The sequence below is a fragment of the Zootoca vivipara genome, chromosome 4, assembly GCF_965207765.1.
Source record: "Zootoca vivipara chromosome 4, rZooViv2.hap1.1, whole genome shotgun sequence".
NCBI lineage: Eukaryota > Metazoa > Chordata > Lepidosauria > Squamata > Lacertidae > Zootoca > Zootoca vivipara.
Genome location: NC_142587.1, coordinates 62,096,419 through 62,115,966, shown reverse-complemented (window position 1 = coordinate 62,115,966; position 19,548 = coordinate 62,096,419). Strand labels below are relative to the sequence as shown.

The following is a 19,548-nucleotide window of genomic DNA, read 5'->3' as shown; positions in this document are numbered from 1 at the left end:
GAGACTTTAGCTATCAAGAGAACGCCAAAAATGCCTAGTCAAATAACTGTTTGAATCACCCTCACTAAGCTGATCTTGACTGCTAATAGAAGATACAAATCTGAATTATTCTGCCTCCCCCCATTTCACCTTTTTTTAAAAAACAGAAAACTTTGATATTCCTACCCTCTCACATATATATATTACGGTATGTTGCAATACAATCACTATATGTTGTTACCTGTTAAACAGCTATCAGAGTCATGAAGCCTCTGCAAAAAAAAAAACAAATATTCTGTATGTACCTCCAATAAATTATGTGATGCTGTAGACCTAGAACTAGAAGTGCAATAAAAACAGCTCAGAACCCTTCAGCCACAACTTTATTTTTGTAGGTCTTTGTTCCAAAACCTTCCACTTTGCTTCTTTCTTACTTTTTCTTCTTCTTTTTGCAGCTACTTCTACTCCGATGTATACATGTACATATTTCTTTAAGAGTGTTGCACCCTTTCCAGAACTAAAAGGCTGTAATTATTTTTCATCATTGGAATTAAATTGTGGGAGATTTCAGAAACAAAGAATAATGATAAAGTTATTAGGAGCTAAAAGCAATTGGTTTAATGGCTTTTAGCTCTTAATAAGCTTGTTACATCTAACAAATTTTCATGCTAATAGTTGCTGTTCAGTTACCACAGCTGTTTCCTATGTGTTGTCATGATTTTTCTTGCCTACTCATGTCATGAGACTTTTTCTTCTTCTTTGCCCATTCCCAAAGAAAGCTTTGCTGAGAACCGAGTAGCTGCCAAGCGTAGTATCTGGCATTACTAACAGAAACAGGAGGTATTTCAATAAGCAGGGCTGCTAGTAAATGAAAATTAACAGGCATCTCAACTCATGTATAATTTCAGGATTTTATTTTGCTCTGTTTAACAAAAAAAATTTCCACAATGTAAAGCCACTAGACACAACAGATCCCAAGCCATGTAAAGAGGCAACAGAAAAAGAATTAAATTCCACTTGAGAAGGGGGGGGGACCAATTAACATTTTAACAATGCAATCCTAACTATATCTATTCAGAAGTCAGTTCTAATGAATTCAGTGAGTGAGTTGGGACTGAAGTCTCACTCTGTCATTCCATGGAACTCGATGAGACTACAACGCTTTAAACAGAAACTGAATAGTTGTGTTCTGCTCCTCAGAATGGAATTGGTTTTATAAAGAACTGCAGTTAAGTTTAATTGTTTATAAAAAATTTGTGTTTAAAGTTTGCAACTTTAGACTACAATCACTAATTGTTCCTTATCCCAATACTCTTACATGCTAAAGATCAAACTTGAATGTGAGAACTGTGTTATGCATAGTTTTTGAGGATACAATTTTTATTTGAAGGCCTGATTTTAAAAGGGCAAAATATTATCTTCTCCTAGGAAAATACAATATAGAAAATGGAGGGCCTCATTCAATTGCTTTATTGTTGTTATTAAGTATTAAAGGTAAAGGTAAAGGGACCCCTGACCATTAGGTCCAGTCGTGACCGACTCTGGGGTTGCGCGCTCATCTCGCATTATTGGCCAAGGGAGCCGGCGTATAGCTTCCAGGTCATGTGGCCAGCATGACAACGCCGCTTCTGGCAAACCAGAGCAGCACATGGAAACGCCGTTTACCTTCCCGCTGTAGCGGTTCCTATTTATCTACTTGCATTTTTATGTGCTTTCGAACTGCTAGGTTGGCAGGAGTTTTTACTGTCACTCAAATTACTAAACACACAATATTTTTTAAAAAGTAATAATACATTCATTCAAATAAAAAACCAAAAATAATTTCTGAAACCCATCTGTTATTGCAGACAAATTTCACTTGTGCATTCTACACAAGCCCCACTAAATTCAGTAGGGCTTGCTGCTAAATAAGGGTGTATATGATTGTAGCCTTGAGAATTGAACCTCATCAGTAATGTAGAAAGAAGTATTTGGAGGGGACCAGATTTAACAGCAAAAGTGTCATATGGATCCCTACTCTCTTCTCCTGTGTTTTTTACCCAGCCACAATCACTTCCAGTTATTGGAGTATAAAGACTCCGGCTCTGAATCTTCAGCTTCTGAGTATAGCTGCCTTGACCCATGGAACTGCCATGTGTCTGGACAGTATTTTGATAGGTCCTTGGCTCAGACTGTCTGGCATAACTTTTGGCTTTCTTTTTACTGTTGCTAATTTGGCTAGAAAATGATCTAATTTAGCATGTTTATTGTATTTGCAATTAGTAAACAAAGCTGAAAAGCTAAATATTGCCTGATATTGTATTTAGAATTGACATACAGTAATCAATTCATTGTAACTAACAAACTTCTGAATCATAAACTTTTCAACAGAAAAATAAAACGCTGAATTTTTTTGGGCGCACATCATTGTCTACAACTGCTAGGATTTTTTTTTTAAATGAAATCTGGGGATTATGACTCATCGGGGGGGGGGGAGAGAAACTGTTCCTCTTACTTCTCCCCTATGAACACCTATGACCATAGCTGTCAAGCTTTCCCTTTTCTCACGAGGAAGCCTATTCAGCATAAGGGAATTTTCCTTTAAAAAAAGGGAGAACTTGACAGCTATGCCTATGACTGTTACCTTGGGCCAACTGCTGTCAATCAAAAGTATTGTAACTTCATGTACACCACCCTGAGCTCCTTGGAGAAAGGGCATGACATAGAAACAAAAGATACATAAAAGTGGCACAATCTCTAACAATCAGCTGAGTAACACCTCTTTACTACACGAATAGGTGTTGCTTGTTTGATGCCAATGATAGCATTTTGAAGAGAGGATATGATAATATCAAATTCAAGACATGGGAAGAGAATATTACAAATTTGCTCATTTTGTTTCCCTCTTCTGAAAGGTTGAATGCTTAAAATATCTTTGATTATATTTTCATGGTTCCTGAGTTCTAGGGTTAAGTGGTGCACAGATGCCATTGCCGTACAGTCATTGTTAGTTCTAAGATACAGACTTTTAGAATCATATTTTTGTCTTCCATAATTTCAAGGGAAAGAAAAAAATGCATTTCAATGATGTATCACATGTACAGGCTGCATTTAGATTTTTCTTCCTTCACAATGTATTTTTTTCTGCACCATTTTTGGAGCAAACATTGTAGGAAAAGTAGTTGAGTCTTAAGAAAGCTCTTTACTGAACAGAGCCCATTAAGCCATCTGATCACTTTACAGACATCTGGAAGAGAAGTTCTTAGGTACTATAGTGAGAGTTTTACTGTGAAGTGTAATTTATAAATTGGCTCTAATGCTTCTCCCTGTTTCCTTCCATGACACTTTTTATGACACCAATTTTGCTGCTTTGTAGGGACAAAGGGATTCCCAAACGGAAAATGAAAATCTAGTTGCATGACAGCAAATCTATTAACTGCAACTTGAAATTGAATATATTATTATAGTATGTGTTTACACCTCATCAAAAATGATGCATTTTTATAAGTATAACTCTCTGTATAATGCTACATTACCAATTCCAAGCCTTAAATGTATTGTAATATTTGTGAATAGGGATACTAAACTAACATTTATACTTCAAAATGACTGGCTTTTTATTACAAGGCACCTATCCTTCAATGGAGTCATATTCATCCTCAGGTGTGACTTCTGTAGGACTTCAGAATGTGTAATTGAACATACACCATATTGCTGATGCACAATTACCGTAGTAAAGTCAGTATTGACTACTATGGGACAAGCAGTCTCTTCAAAGCTATCTAGCTTCAAAGGAAATTTCACACAGTAGGCAGCTGGAGAGATTTAAAAAAATTATGGTAGCAGACAACAAAAAATCAGATGTTAAAACTATTTAAAATGAAAATTGAGTACAATAATATATAAAAAACTTGTCATATTTTATTTTTTTCAAATCTCTGGGCATATATCCCAGTCTACTTCAATTATTTGCATACTTAAATTGACCCATGTCAGCTTTGATAGAAATCTTAGCTCAAATAGCAATTATAGTCTTTGTTTTGCATGTAATTAGGACAGCTATGGAGAATGAGTAAAAAAAAATTAGCTCTTTACATTATTCCTATTTACTCAGCAATGTTTTAGAAATACATATAGAAAAATAAACCAAGAGTTCCATTTGTTAATACTTTATTGATAGTCCAAGTAATTGAGCAAAGTCTTTAACACAAATGATTCTTTGTAGCTTTTTAGTCCGACCGATGTACAGTTTGTATGCATTATATGAATCTGATGTCATCAATACAAACAAATTTTGCCCACAAGTTCCTCAAACCTTGCCTGATGGTCTTGGGTATAGATGTTTGGCAAGTATTTAATTTTTGTTTAAATGTTTACTGGATGATTACTGGAATCTGTCAATCATCTGTCAATTATATCAAGAAATAAGCTTCTTCTGTTTCTATTATATCTACTAATATCTCCTACATTTGAATGAATATGGTAAATGTTTACCCTGATAAATAGTGTAATGGGAGCAGTGACCTACATATTAGCCTTTGATTCATATATTCATTCAAACCTCATGGAGAAACTAAAGTTTGACTCTGTTCCCAACTTTTGGAACCTCTGCCTCTGAGCACAATCCTGTGTTGTGTTTACTGCAAATCAAGTCGTATTGTGTCCAGTAGGCATACTTCCAGGTAAGTGTGCTTAGGGCTGTAACCTTAAGAGTACTGCATTCTTCTCTGAAATATAATCCACATTCCTGAAAAGAGGGAGCTTACATACTCTTTAAACCCCAATTCTGACTTTATGTTTTGAAAATGAATATCGAAAGGCTTTATCTGAATTACTTTTCCAATTATTACTACCCATCCTTTCCAAGCAGAAGTTAGCAGTGACTTCTTGGAGTCTTTGAGGATAGCCATTAAGATCTTTAGGTATCTGATCTTAAGTTTGTGTGCCTCATTCATATTTCACACTGCTAGAGCAAGGAAACCAAGTACCTTGCCTTGGCAAAGAGTACTAAGGCTCACCGCATCCAATGAATTTCTTTCTCCACAAAGAAATTGGAGTAGCTTACCTGTAACTGGTCTGGGAGATGGTCCACAGTGTCACACATATGGATGACTAGGAAGTGCTTCCTGCAAGGAGGGAGGGCAGGAGCACATGCTAAGTTGCCAGCCATGCAACCCAGGAAATACTTATCAGTCATCATAGGTTCTCACCTGACTCAACCTAATGTATCATAGAAACCATCCTAGTTAGTCTCTAAAATCCTAACTTTATACTAGGGGGAACACTTTCTGAATGTCTGTCTAATCATGACACAGATACACTGAGACAAATTTACGCCTTACTTGCAACTGTATTTGTTCTACAAGTTTTCTTTTTATGTTACAGAGTTAGTCACCTTGAGGAAGCACTTCAGTGACCAGAACACACAAAACAGGGAGCAGCTGATAGCCAGAGACAATAGGTCTTTTTGCTAGTAGTCATGTATTACGAAGAAAAGAGGTTAGCCACTCTCTCTTTATGCAGGCTGATTTCTCCTTCCACCACGCCATCTACATTTGATAACATCTCTACCCACAGCAAAGTCATTTCTTACATTTTATAATTTATTCCAGGGTTAGTTATTTGATCCTTAAAAATCACCTCACTAAAGGGAGCTTCTTAAGGGTTGTATCCAATGTTAGTCATACTCAATGTAGACCCACTGAAGTTAATGGACATGATTCACATAGGGCCATAAATTTCACTAGGCCTACTCTGTGTAGAACTTTACTGAATTCAAACATACACATTGTGGTTAGTTGTGAGGGGCACATAATTTTATTCTATATTTTGCTTTAATTTTAAAAGTGTATAAACCACTCCATGTCAAAAATGAATTTCTGAGTAGTATCCAGATAAATTTAAAATTACAAAACAAACCAACAATATGTTTCAACCAGAAAAAAATACCATAGTTTAAAATACCCTGACAAAACAAAAGGTTTTAACCTAGTGCTAAAGATTAGCAGGGCCAGTGCCAGGCATGCCTCCCTCAAGTGTTTATTCTACAATAGGTGAACCAGCAAAGTGAAGGTTGTCTCTTCTGTACATACATAGTTTGCTTTTCCTAAAGATGGAACATAGAGAAATTGACTCTTCCGATTACCATAGCAGAATTTATACAGGAGAAATATAGGCAAATAGTATCAAAAATCAGAGGAGGCCTTCCTTGCTTTGAAATGGAGAAATTAGGATTTACACAATGGAAAGGCCTTCACACATAAAGTATATATTTGTACTTAAGCACAAAATTTAGCATGAAAAATGGTCCAAGTTCTTCAAATGCTTTGGTTTTAATGATGTTCTATAAAAATAGAAGGAATGCATTGTGAGAAGGGTTGTTCACTTTTTGAAGTCAATTGCTTGAAGTGTCTATTCACATAGATAGACATGTGAACATTGTTCTCTAGTTCCAGTTTCTTCAAAATATGGGATTTTGCAAGATTACATTATTCATACAGCCAAGCCATATGGACATTCCATTTGAAGACAGTAGCAGATAAATTACTTTTCTCACTCTGAAATCCTTCACAACTCTGCTTGTCTCAAGATATTTAAAAGTAAGCTAAGATATTGTGAATGTGTCCGTTTCAAAATACAGTAGATAAATTTCACCTTATATTTTGTTTGCATATTCCATAGAAGGTAACAAGAGCAAATATATTTCCTTAAAGTAGCATAAAGGTAAAGGGGCCCCTGACCATTAGGTCCAGTCGTGAACGACTCTGGGGTTGCAGTGCTCATCTCACATTATTGACCGAGGGAGCCAGCGTACAGCTTCCAAGTCATGTGGCCAGCATGACAAAGCCACTTCTGGCAAACCAGAGCAGCACACGGAAACACCGTTTACCTTCCCACTGTAGCGGTACCTATTTATCTACCAGTACTTGCACTTTTGACGTGCTTTTGAACTGCTAGGTTGGCAGGAGCTGGGACCGAACAACGGGAGCTCACCCCATCGTGGGGATTTGAACCGCCGACCTTCTGATCGGCAAGCCCTAGGCTCTGTGGTTTAACCCACAGCGCCACCTGCGTCCCTTTTATATTTCCTTAAAGTAGCATATCTTCTATATTAACAGAATCAATGACATAAATATTTCCATACCTTGTACGCAGAGCGCATTTTTATATAAATGATATGTTGTGTGAAAATAGCACATCCCTCTGAGATAGTCTTAAACACAACATGAGATGGGAGCCTTGCTAAAAAAAAGCAGAATTTCCACACTCGGAGGATTGTTCAGCTTCCAGTATTATTTTAGTATGCTGAATACTTTAGAATGCACTATTCAGTGTGGATTGCAAAGTGTGGTACTGATCAATAAAGTCAATAAAGTTTTTGTAATGCATCCTTTTGTTTGTGTTGACATGTCTTTTGGATGAGGCACCATAAGGAAAAGCAACCACTACAGTGTCATGGCTGTTGTGCTCATGTAATGCTACATGTGAAATCTTTGTTTTACCTGTCATATTTTTTTCAGTTACTTTTACTGATACAACAACATCATTCACTATGCATTTTAGAGAGTGGTTTGTCAGTCTGTTTGTCAATTTGTTCTCTATAAATTCAGATGCCTCTTGAGATATCATTGCCAAACTCAGCCACCATTTTGAATCAAAGTGCAGGACTGAATTGTCACCTGGTTTTTTGGCATAGGTTTGGCTGCCTCTCAAGATATTATTGCCAAGCTAAGCACAAGTGCTCCCAAGGTGGGGGTGGTGGATATTGTTACAATTTGGACACCCAGGCAACCTTTTGAATCAAGATGGTAGACCAAAATGTCCATTTCACATGACTTCACCTATTTTTTGGCATGCATTTGATGGCAAACTTGGCATGAGGGTTTCTGAGGTGAGGATGGCAGTCTTCACTGATGTTTGGATGTGACTTTGGCATGACTTCACCTGGTTTTTGGTGTGACGGGTCCAAACATAAATTGCACTATCCATTTAAAATCAAAATATATCTTTGGTTTCTAAAAATTCCTGGACAGGGTTGGATACCCTCTGCTAGTATAATATATATGGCATAATTTGTTTAGAAATGTGTGTTGCCTCTGGGAAGGTTAATAAATATTGTGGTACATATATATTTGGCCCTGTAGCTACTATTCTTGTAAGATCTCATATTCTGTTCATCAAGCTGATTACATTTCTAGATATGTGCTGAATCTGTTTCTGAGCATTAGCTAAGAAAGGTAGAGGGTTCTTTAAAAGTCACAAAGGGATTAGATTGAAACACATATTCCAAATCATTTAAATCAAGCAGAATCCAAGAAGACAAGACATTCTGAGTTACTTTGTATTACTTGACACAAATAATAAAACTTGAGCTTTAAAAAGACAAAGAGGAGAAAAGCCACCTATCTAATGTCAAGTAACCATTAGTCAGCCCAAGTACTGTTTCTGAATAAGACACATAGACAAAGGAAAATCTTAACTCCTGTCTGACACCTGTCAAATATAAGGTCTGTCTGGCTATGAGTTCTGGGCACAGTGGCAAGAAAATTATTTTTTAAAAGTGTGGTATCTGCTACAGAGAAAGAGGACTGAAAGAAGGAAGCAACAGACTTTTTCTCTTCCTGGCAGGGTATTTTTACAGGTTCTGAGAGTGCATTCCTTTACCACTTCTACACCATGTGCATCATTATTTTCCATTGAATTGTTACAGGTGTTAATTGATAAGAACTATGCATAGTGCATTTGGAGATCAAAATGTATTGCTTCAAACAGCCTGCTCTTGCATACTTTCAGTTACAGAACTACCATTTGCTTATCTGCCAAGCATCATTGCTTAGAAGCAGTGAAAGGAGGAAAAATATTTCACACTTGAAAGGGTGCACAAATTCTAATATGCACAATATCATGACAAGCATCATAACCATAAAAAACATTATATCCACATTTAATCAGCACATCAATTTATCCTAAGCCAGACACGCCCTGACCTCAGCCTTTTTAGGTCCTGACAGGGAAATTGGCATAAAAATGGAGCCAGTGTGGGTTGCGCTTTCAAAATGACCCAATGTGTGATGAGCATAATTTTATTCCAGGTAGCATTCTCTCAGCCTCTTAATTTTGTGCTAAAGTCCTGAAGAATTAAACAAGTCTATAAATTCAAAAGGGGATTGTAAAGTCCACTGATTGTTCCTGCCTGCATATGTCATTGCACTGCAGGGGGTTGGCTCTCAGGGTCCCTTCTGGCTCTGCAAGTCTCTGATCCTATAATGCTGTCTTCATGTTCACCAGTTCACACCTGTAGACAGCCTTCACAGAAGCATCCAGGAGTATAGGTTTCCACCAAGCTTATGTGGTGGTACTATTTGTGTGAAAAGATGCCCCTGGATGGGAACTGCATTCAGTGCCACATTTTCAATGTAGGTTGTGAAAACACAGCTACAAATTTTCTGACTACACATAGATTGCACACAGGCTCTGCACATTAAGGCTTCCCTCCCCATCTGCTCCATTGCAACATTTGAAAAATCTTTTGGGGGAGTTGGGACCCTTGGAAATGGCCTGGAAGCATGAGAGACAGAAAAAGAGACAGAAAGAGAGAGTGGTGTCTGCTGAATTTCAGATTCAGTATCATTAGTTTCACATTAGTTTCACATTGTGGTCCAGTTCACATTGTCAATTTTGCCATCGTGCCGTGGTCCTGCATTTGTATGAAGCAGAATCATGGTGACAGATTTGGGAGCTACTTACAAGAATAGTTCCCAGAATGTGCAACTGCTCAAATTAACATGGTAGGACACACCACACACCAACTGGTTGGAGATTGGGAATGCATTAACACTGGTGCTAGAAGTGGGATTCTGCTTCCTAAAAGGAGGACTGTGTGTCAAGTGCCTGAGGTAAAATAGAAGGAAGAATGGTAAGATTCCTGGAGCAGATGCAGCAGCAAGCCTAAAAGCTAGCAGAATGTTACCAGCAGCAACACCAGTGGCTCTCTTAAGAACTGTGAAATTCACTGTGATGGTCTCCCACATGCAGCTGAAGAAGAGTTTGGAGTCTCTACGATGGTCTAAACCACTGAGCCTAGGGCTTGCGGATCAGAAGGTTGGTGGTTTGAATCCCCGCGACGGGGTGAGCTCCTGTTGCTCAGTCCCTGTTCCTGCCAACCTAGGAGTTCGAAAGCACATCAAAAGTGCAAGTAGATAAATAGGCACCGCTTTGACAGGAAGGTAAACGGCATTTCTGTACGCTGCTCTGGTTTGCCAGAAGCAGCTTTGTCATGCTGGCCAAATGACCCGGAAGCTGTCTGCAGACAAACACCGGCTCCCTCGGCCAGTAAAGCGAGATGAGCGTCGCAACCCGAGAGTTGTCCGCAACTGGACTTAATGGTCAGGGGTCCCTTTACCTTTACCTTTAAAGTCCCATCTGCACGATACATTTAAAGAAATATCATGCCACTTTAAGTAGGCATGGCTTCCCTCAAAGAATCCTGGGCACCAGAGTTTGTTAAGGGTACTGAAGGTTGTTAGGAAACCCCTAGTCCCCTCACAGAGCTACAATTCCCGGACTGCCTTGGCAAGAGGGGCTGATTGTTAAACCACTCTGGAAATTGTAGCTCTTTAAGGGGAATGTGAGTCTCCTAACAACTGCCAGCACCCCTAACAAATTATAGTTCCAAAAGTTCTATGATCACTTAAAGTGGATTGATACAGTGCAAATGGGGCCTAAGTGAGTAGGTGAGAGCCTTATCTCAATACTACACAGAAGCCCAGCTACAGAGCACCCAGATCAGGGTGACCAAGAAGATACAGGGAGCAGATGGACAGCTGAAGTTCGTTGAACATGAAGAATTGCAGTGAGTAACAGAAAATTAAGACGCTTTGTCCAGAAGCCTACCTGAGTGGAGAGGAGACCAGAAACCCAGGAAAGAAGCCTCAAGCTAGGAAAAATAATGGGTTGGAAGGAGGAAGGAAGGCAGTGTCAGATAAGAGAGAGCTATAGACTTGAAGCAATGACATACTGCTGATTTGCACACTGCTTATGCACTAGCTATGGAAGAAAAAGAGCAGCAGCAGGAGAAGAAACTGGACACACATGTATCAGGAACAGCCAGCTAGCACTTGAAGAATTGGTGTCACCTCTAACAGGCAAATAACAGGCTAAACTCCAGTAGACTAGAGACAAAGCCACAGCAGAGAGAGATTACATTTAAAAAAAAAGCTAAATTCCTCTTATATCATTTGTGTTCTAGAAGGGCTTCCTCTCCTAAAAACAGTGAAGTGGTTTTTTTGTTGGCATGTCTGTCTCAAGAGTCAATGGAGTGCACCCCTAGGGATGAAGTCAAACCGCTGGAGAATCACAGCGCCTGCTGTGGCTACAGAGGCCAATAGCTCATAACTACGCATAATAACCATGTTGTTTTTTACTTCTCTGAGGTGCTAGTTTGGGCAGTGTGTATGGAGGTCCTGGGCTGCCCAGACAACAAGACCCCACTCTCAGCCTCGCTGAAGTGGTCCAAAGAAAAACAGAGCAGTATGATTGGCACCAGCTTGGCTGCGGGAATTGCCAGAAGGAGGCATACAATACGCCATCCAACCATCTTAGAGACTCCATTCTGGATTTGTGAGCAGTTTACTCCATAGCCTTTTCTTTTCTCAAAGATATCCTGGAAGGCAGCGGTTATGGTTGATTCCTTTGGGTTTACTCCTGAAGCCTTTCTTATGAATATGAGTCTGCTAGACCCAAGTCCCATTTGTGAAATGGATTCAGCCTGTAATTTGTATTTTATTGTGATCTGCCCTGGGGGACATTCAGTTCCAAGGCGGATAATAAATACACTAAATAAAAATAAATATGGAGGTTATGCCTGGGAAGTGTAATGCAATAGTGGGGTTATTTCTGTTTTCTCCTCAAGTGGCAGATGCTGTCTAGTAGTAGTAGTAGTAGTAGTAGTAGTAAGAATAATAAGAGTTTGTGAGTGGGCTTAAGGTTTGTGAAGAAAAAAGTAATTTCAACTGAAACTCAAACATATACAGCTTCACTCTCTTAATGCTATTTTTAAAAGTGAGATAGTTGAAAAGACAATTTGCATATATCATTAAATTTCCAATTACCATGTAAATGACAACCAAAGCAGGCAAAGAGTTCAACACTTTGCTTGGATAAAATAATGTGTTGATTTTAGAAGTTTTTTCATCAGATGTGAGGCTTTGAGAATATGTACCTATCATCAGTCTGACGATGTGAACAGCAAATAAGCCTGCAATCCTTTCAGGTTGAAATAGCTTACTTTAAAAAAAATGCACAGCAGGAATCCTTTCCAAAACTAAAATAAATGACAAAGTAAAAGACCAGTCTTCCATAGGCACTTAATGAAGACATGCTTCAAGGGGTTTTCAGTACCGGAGATCACTTTACACCCCAGGACAAGAGAAAAACAGTAGAGTTTTGCAGTCAGAGGCTGCAATCAAAGGAGAATAAAGAATATAACAAAAATATATTGGTTGTTAAATCACTTACAGTGGTTTTCCTTTGGATTCACAAATCAAAGTTATAGATTGTCCTTCTTCTGGCCATAACGTGGAAGGTATTATTTTAACTGATGGAAGATCTAGAAAAAGATAATATTTGATGAATTACATAAAAACTGGACACCCATTGTATTATGCAAATCATTTAAACAGTGTGAGATTTCACTTATATATCCATGGACTTTAAGATTCTAATATATATTGTCCTTTGCCAACTCTGAGACCAGGTGGTAGTATGAGATTGTGCCGAGGCTTGCTGGTGAACTGTAGCTTCTGCCACTGAGCACCACCAAATATGGATGGGGGCCTAATGTCCTTACAAGGGGGTGCTGCACTGTAACAAAAAAGCTGCCAGGACAGTTTCTGGAGCAACTAGCCATGCTTGATACAGGTGATGACATCAGTGGCTAGTGTCAGGTGTTGCTATTAACTCGGTAGCCATGTACCTTTACACAGCCCTGCTACCTTCACTGCCACACAGAAACACTCTCCAGAAAGTGTGCTGGAGCCTTTCCCTGCCCCATTCTGTAGCCTTGAGTACTGCATGAATCACTGAACAAGCAACAGCTGAGTTCTAGAGGAAAATAAAGACACCCCTACATCATTGCGGGCATTCCTAGGAGAACATGGTTATAAACAGATTTGCAATTGAAATAGAAAACAGAAACATGAATTTCCTGAAAATGAGTAACAAGCACTCCACACAGCCTTTTCTTTGTAGATGGATGTGAATGTTATTACAAAAAAAACTGCATTAAAAGTATATTCAAATGAACATATTTACTGGCATAGTAATCAGACTTCATAATAGAAAGTCTTCCATGAGCTCTTATAAATTTCTTTTTTAAAAAACCTTGCGTATACCTGAGGATATACTTTCAGGAATGCAACAGTATTTCCCTCCTTTGTGAATATACCTTTTAGTCTGATTTTTTAAAAAATGAACAAACCTCAAACCATTTTTATGGGGACATCAGATAAGATTACCACACTGTTGTATATAATCCATGCTAAACTTTAAAATATTCGACACTCCTTCAGGTATACTGAGCCGAGGCCATTTAGGGCTTTAAAGATCAACACCAACACTTTGAATTGTGCTCAGAAATGTACTGGGAGCCAATGTAGGTCTTTCAGGACCGGAGTGGGGAAACCCAAGTTCAAACCCCTACTCAGCCACAGAGCCCACTGGATGACCTTGAAACAGTAGTTCTCTCAAAGCCTAACCTAGCTTACAAGGTTATTTGAAGATAAAATATGTGGTGAGAATTATGTATGACACTTTGAGTTCATTGGAGGAAAGACGGAATATAAATGTAGTAAATAAAACAAAAACAAAACATTCCTAGAGGACAACTGCTGACTCCTATCCTACTAGCACCATCCACTCACTATGATAAATATATATTGTTGTGAGGTTTTATTTGGAGGGGGAGGCCCCCCTAAAACCCAAGAAATTAATGAATGATCTATCTAATATTTGGAGTATTGAAGGGAAGATTCCAGACCAATGAAAAAATACAAGCTAAGCTTCATTTCCAAGCCAGGGTCTCATCTGCTATAGAGGTGTTAAAGTGACAAAAGGTACTGATGGCCCACATCAAGGAGGAATCCTTAGGCCTGGGCAGATAGCGGTTGCCAAGTCTGCTCCCCTTCCTGGGGGGGGGGTGTTGCGGGAGGGCATCTGGGACCTCCCAGTGACCCGGCTGTGGGAGGAGGGATGCCACCCACCTCACAGGGACTCCCACCCGCGTCACGCCCTCCTGGCTGGCCAATGAGGTTGGTGGGAGGGCTGGCTGCCTTGTACCCAGACTCTACTTTAATCTGGTTCCAGCTTTTGGAGAGGCGCTGTTGGCATGATTGCCCCCACCCTGCGGCAATCAACATGGTCAACAAAATTGCTAATTGTGTGGTGGCACGGAAGGTGCAACTATTGATGCCAGGTGACACAGTTCCCCGCCATTACTTTTGACCAGGAGGCCTTGTTTCGCAGTGATGGTGTTCACCTTTCTGATATGGGAAATATTTGGCTGGTTGATATAGCTAAGGGCATTAGAGATTGGTTGCAGGTGTGAGCGTGTTGGCGTTGAACCTTTGGGGCTCGAGTGGCGGTTAGGCATTGGGTAAGCCTTGTTTATGGGTGGGAAGGTTGTTGCCTCTGCCTGCACCTCAACGTTAAGGGTATCCCGTTAAAGGGATCTGGGGGTGTGGATCCTGTCTGAAACCTGGGCGTGGGCTAGGGCCATGCCACGACCCCTCGGTGACCCTGGGGTGCTATTAATTGATGTATATCATAGAGCTCCCCCTAAAGGTGGTTTACCCTTATGAGACTCCCTGCAGACAGGCAGGAGTCAGGATATAGTCCAGTTTCACCCAATGCCTAAGTGAAACCGCTCACATCTGTAATGAATAAAGTTGTGACCTATTTTATCCCATTATTCTAAACATTTGTGTCTGTGTGTTTATTATGTAAGGGAACTGCGGGGCCCGGGACTTTGCCACACAAGTTGACTGTGAGGGGACAGGCTTAGAATTGCAGATGGGTGGGGAGGAGTAGCTTGGAGCAGGGGCATGCTGAGAACAAGAAAGGAGAACAAAGCCCAGAACCATCTTGGCTGCTGGCTGGAGAGGCTGCAACCCAGAGACTGGGGAACATGGCTGGCTCCTCTGGACTCAAGCTGGTTGAAGCTAAGAGAGAAGAAAAGAAGACACTCTGGAAATGTAATGATGTGGACTCTCTTCCTCTCCATGTAGATTCAGGTGTATATCGGTGTAAAATAAAACATATAACTTAAAACGCTACAGCCTCCACCATGCCCTGAATTCATAACGGAAACATGACCCAAGGTGAACCTGGAAACCCTGGCATATTGTTACTGCTCTGCAGAGATTTTGGGGTGTGTGTGTGTGTGCATAGCAATATGTTGCTCAATCATGGAATCAAGCAGCCATTCATCTATTTCCCAGATGCCTTACCCATTGCTCATACATTGTATAAAACACCCCCCTCAGAAGTTTATTGTGCCCCCAAGACCCACAAAAGTTTACTTTTTTAAAGAAAACCTACTGCAACCACTACGATGCCATGATGCCAAAAATTGTGTGTCCTCCAAGTCCTGTTAAAATTGTCCATTCATTTTTTTAAAAAAAAACCATTAAATATTTTCTCCCAAACTTTGTATTTTAAAAAAATTCATATATCTAGATCTATGTATCTACCTGTCTATATTATCAACCACTATCATATGCCTCCTGATATGTTTCTGTCATGCGAAAAGGTTTTCTTGACCCCTCAAGGCCTTCAAAATGTGTCCCTCAAAAAATAATAATAGAAAAAAGTGGTTGTGCTCACGTTCCACTCACCAGTCATTCCCAGTTAGGCCCTGGAGGATTGATCAGGGGTCAATTTGGCTCTCAGCCTGAAGAAGGCTAGCCATCTCTGTTTTATTCTTATTCTTAGGTTGAAAGACTCTTAATTACTACACAGAACATGTACTTTCAAAATACCAAACAGTAAAGTGACCACATTACTTAGATGGATTTCAACTATCTAGCTTGGGTAGCATTTGCTTGCACATCTTAATTTTTTTGGAAACGAATCTGGTGCCTGCAGTTCTTCTTCTCTTGGTATTTTGCATTTGATATTCATTTTTAATTAGAAGTACTTCTATTCTTTCACGGCTTGTTAACACTTTCATTTGGGAAGCTCAGCTTTCATTAGCCATGTGAATAATCACTATTCATTGCAGTAAAGTCCATTTCTTGCAATAACCTTGCTCTGACCTGATTACCCGTTAAACTACAAAAAACAGTGTCTAATTAGCCCATCAGTTCATGTTCAAATTCACATGACCTAGCTTCATTAGAAAAGGTCTGTAGCATAAATGTCTACAGTCTCCTCTGACTACGTCTAAGGAAAACACTTCTTAGCCCTGATATGCCTGCTGGATCATACTAGGAAAAATTGTAGCACTGCAGCCATCCCTTCACTTCCCTATCAGATTCCACCTGGAAAAGTGTTTCCAATGGCTTTGTTTAGTTATAACTGCCACCACTGTGGATAAATATAAGAAACACATATAATGATGGGTTCTGAAGAAAAGAAATGGTTTCCTTCATTCTTTACTTGATGGTTTCCTGGAGGGAACAAGTTGTTTCTTTCATTCTTTTCTTGTGGGCTTCCTGGAGGCAACTGGCTTTCCTTTGATTCAAAACTACCTGATTTACAATGAGGATGTGTAATGGACTGATCACTTAAGAGATTCTCTAGCAGGCAATCCAAACCCTGAACACAATCACTTGGGGGTAGTTACCAGAAGTGCTGGGCACTTGCCATATGACTGAGCCCCAACAGGAAAAAAGGCAGGGGTGGATAGATAGATAGATAGATAGATAGATAGATAGATAGATAGATGTGATGATGATGACTATCTTGATTTAAAGAGGATAAAAGATCAGCAAGTGATACAGGGTACACACATATTGCAGGAATAAAAACCATATTGAAAGATATTGGGGGGGGACACAACATAAATTGTACATTTCAGAAATGTGCTTGTTTTCCTTCATTCCACTCTTTTCTACAAAAAATATCTCTTATTATTACACGACAGGAATACTTATTAGAAAAGCTTTATTTAGTTCTTAGAAATAATATGAATTGCTGAATTCAATTAGGTACTTTCAAGAAAGCTAATATCCTTAATCCCTTTGTGTTCAGCTCTTTAAATGGTTGATTGAAAGTTCTGAGAATGCTTAAATATACACCTGCTGTCTCTCCTTCTGAGACCTTGAGTGTCAAAGCTTGATTCTACAGACTTTTTTTCATACTTCGCTTTAATACTTGAAACAGTTGGAGATGATAGGTCTTTTTCTCTCTCTCCAAACTTCCCAAACTTGGGGAAAATGTCTGTATTGAGCAAGCAAATCCAAGTTAGGCATTGCTAAGGAAACAGAGTAATGGCGTGGGGGGCAGAAGTCGTGTGTTACACTTCAGAGAGGCTTTTCAATGAGGCCTTTTATTAGCTCTTTGAGAAATAATAAAGCCAATCCACTCTGAGAATGTTCCTAGAAGGGACCATGTTGTTCAAATCACAAGCTAAGGCTGTGTATATTTAAAGCAAATTTTAAGCACTCACTCACAGATCCTGTGAACTATAGTTTTAATAGGGTGCTGAGAATTGTAATGGGTGCTGGGAATTGTAGCTCTCAGAAGGGTAGTTCCCAGGATTCTTGGGGGAAGAAAAGGTGCTTTAAATGTATGGTGTGCACACGGTCAGAATCTGTTTAGATGCTCACAGAAAACCCACTTATACCCCTAGGTAATCACAAAACTAAACCAATTAAACCAGTGACCTAACAATAGGTTGTCTTATTGCTAGTATGTATGGAAGTGTGTAATGTTCCATTGCTCTTTTACATCTGACCTTTTGCTGTTCAGTTTTCTCTCCATTTTGGGAGTCAAGATGTTCAGGTGTCCACATGTCCTGTAAACATCAGGCTTGATGCAGACATATCATTTAACCCTGGTTTACATTTAAATATTCTGAATGTATTGGCAAACCATTGTGCAGTCTGCTAAGAGAAGCCCTCTCCTCACACTGCATCCTCCTTTGCTTGTCTTCCTTCTTTATAATGTTACGAGGGTGCCAGATTTCCCCCTCTAGATTCTTGGGTGCTGGGGTTTAATCACAGCTGACAGGCTGCAGCTTGTTTTTAGTGCCAGACAGAGCAGAGGGAGATGATGGCCCTGATATTAAGCTATCTACAATACAAGAAAAACCTACAGGTATCTGAGGAGGAAGTTGCCAGGGTAACATGGGTGTGGTGTAACAAAGGAAAATTACCACATTTTAAAACTAAGGTTAGAATAGCAGGGAGAAAGGGAGGAGTTGCTTGGCAAGGGGTTTTCTGGGAAGGAGAAGCAGGAAATAGGTACCGGTAGAAATAGGTTAAGAACCACCTGAATGTATCCTGGGTCAGGGGTATGGAGATGTATTGGAATCTGATGCTGCACTGCTGTGGGGAACAAGCCCTGCTCGAGAGGTAGTGCTGTGAACTTTTTTCCTCCCCCAAGACCCAGGTGTATAAAATAAGCCATATCTCTTAAAACACTGCAATCTCTGCTGTGCCTGAATTCTCAATGGGGAAATTTTTTTTGTGAATGCCTGGAAACCCCTGGAATCTTACTACTGCTCAGCAGTAACAATATGAAGAGAAGAAGGCCTACTAGATAAGAGCATGGAACAATTTAGTACAAAGTCCCATTTCTAACAGCAGTCAGCCAGATGCTTCTGGGAAGGCAGAAAGCATGGCATGAAGACTCCCTCCCCCAATAAAAATTTTCTGAGAGGGGATCCCAATTTGTTTCTGAACAGCTGATATTTCATTTTTTGTGGCAGAGAACTCCACATGCTAATCATGAAGTGTATCAAGTAGTATGACCTTTCTGTTACTCCTAAGCTTATTGCCAGTTAATTTCCACTGTTGTTGTTTAGTTGTTTAGTCGTGTCTGACTCTTCGTGACCCCATGGACCAGAGCACGCCAGGCACTCCTGTCTTCCACTGCCTCCCGCAGTTTGGTCAGACTCATGTTCGTAGCTTCGAGAACACTGTCCAACCATCTCATCCTCTGTCATCCCCTTCTCCTTGTGCCCTCCATCTTTCCCAACATCAGGGTCTTTTCCAGGGAGTCTCCTCTTCTCATGAGGTGACCAAAGTATTGGAGCCTCAGCTTCAGGATCTGTCCTTCCAGTGAGCACTCAGGGCTGATTTTCTTCAGTATGGATAGGTTTGATCTTCTTGCAGTCCATGGGACTCTCAAGTCTCCTCCAGCACCATAATTCAAAAGTATCAATTCGTCGGCGGTCAGCCTTCTTTATGGTCCAGCTCTCACTTCGATACATCACTACTGGGAAAACCATAACTTTAACTATACGGAACTTTGTCAGCAAGGTGATGTCTCTGCTTTTTAAGATGCTGTCTAGGTTGGTCATTGCTTTTCTCCTAAGAAGCAGGTGCCTTTTAATTTCCTGACTGCTTTCACCATCTGCAGTGATCATGG

The 19,548-nt window shown here is 39.9% G+C and overlaps 1 protein-coding gene across 4 annotated transcripts in view; it reads right to left on the bottom strand.

Moving 5' to 3' along the window:
• The window catches only part of CADM2 (cell adhesion molecule 2), a 370,367-nt gene that overhangs the window by 74,091 nt on the left and 276,728 nt on the right, over positions 1 to 19,548 (bottom strand). For all 4 annotated transcript variants that reach the window (XM_088667995.1, XM_088667996.1, XM_035116024.3 and 1 more), the window contains one exon: positions 12,475 to 12,565. In XM_088667995.1, coding sequence (XP_088524121.1) covers positions 12,475 to 12,565 — 91 coding nt within the window. The remainder of the gene's footprint in view (positions 1 to 12,474; positions 12,566 to 19,548) is intronic.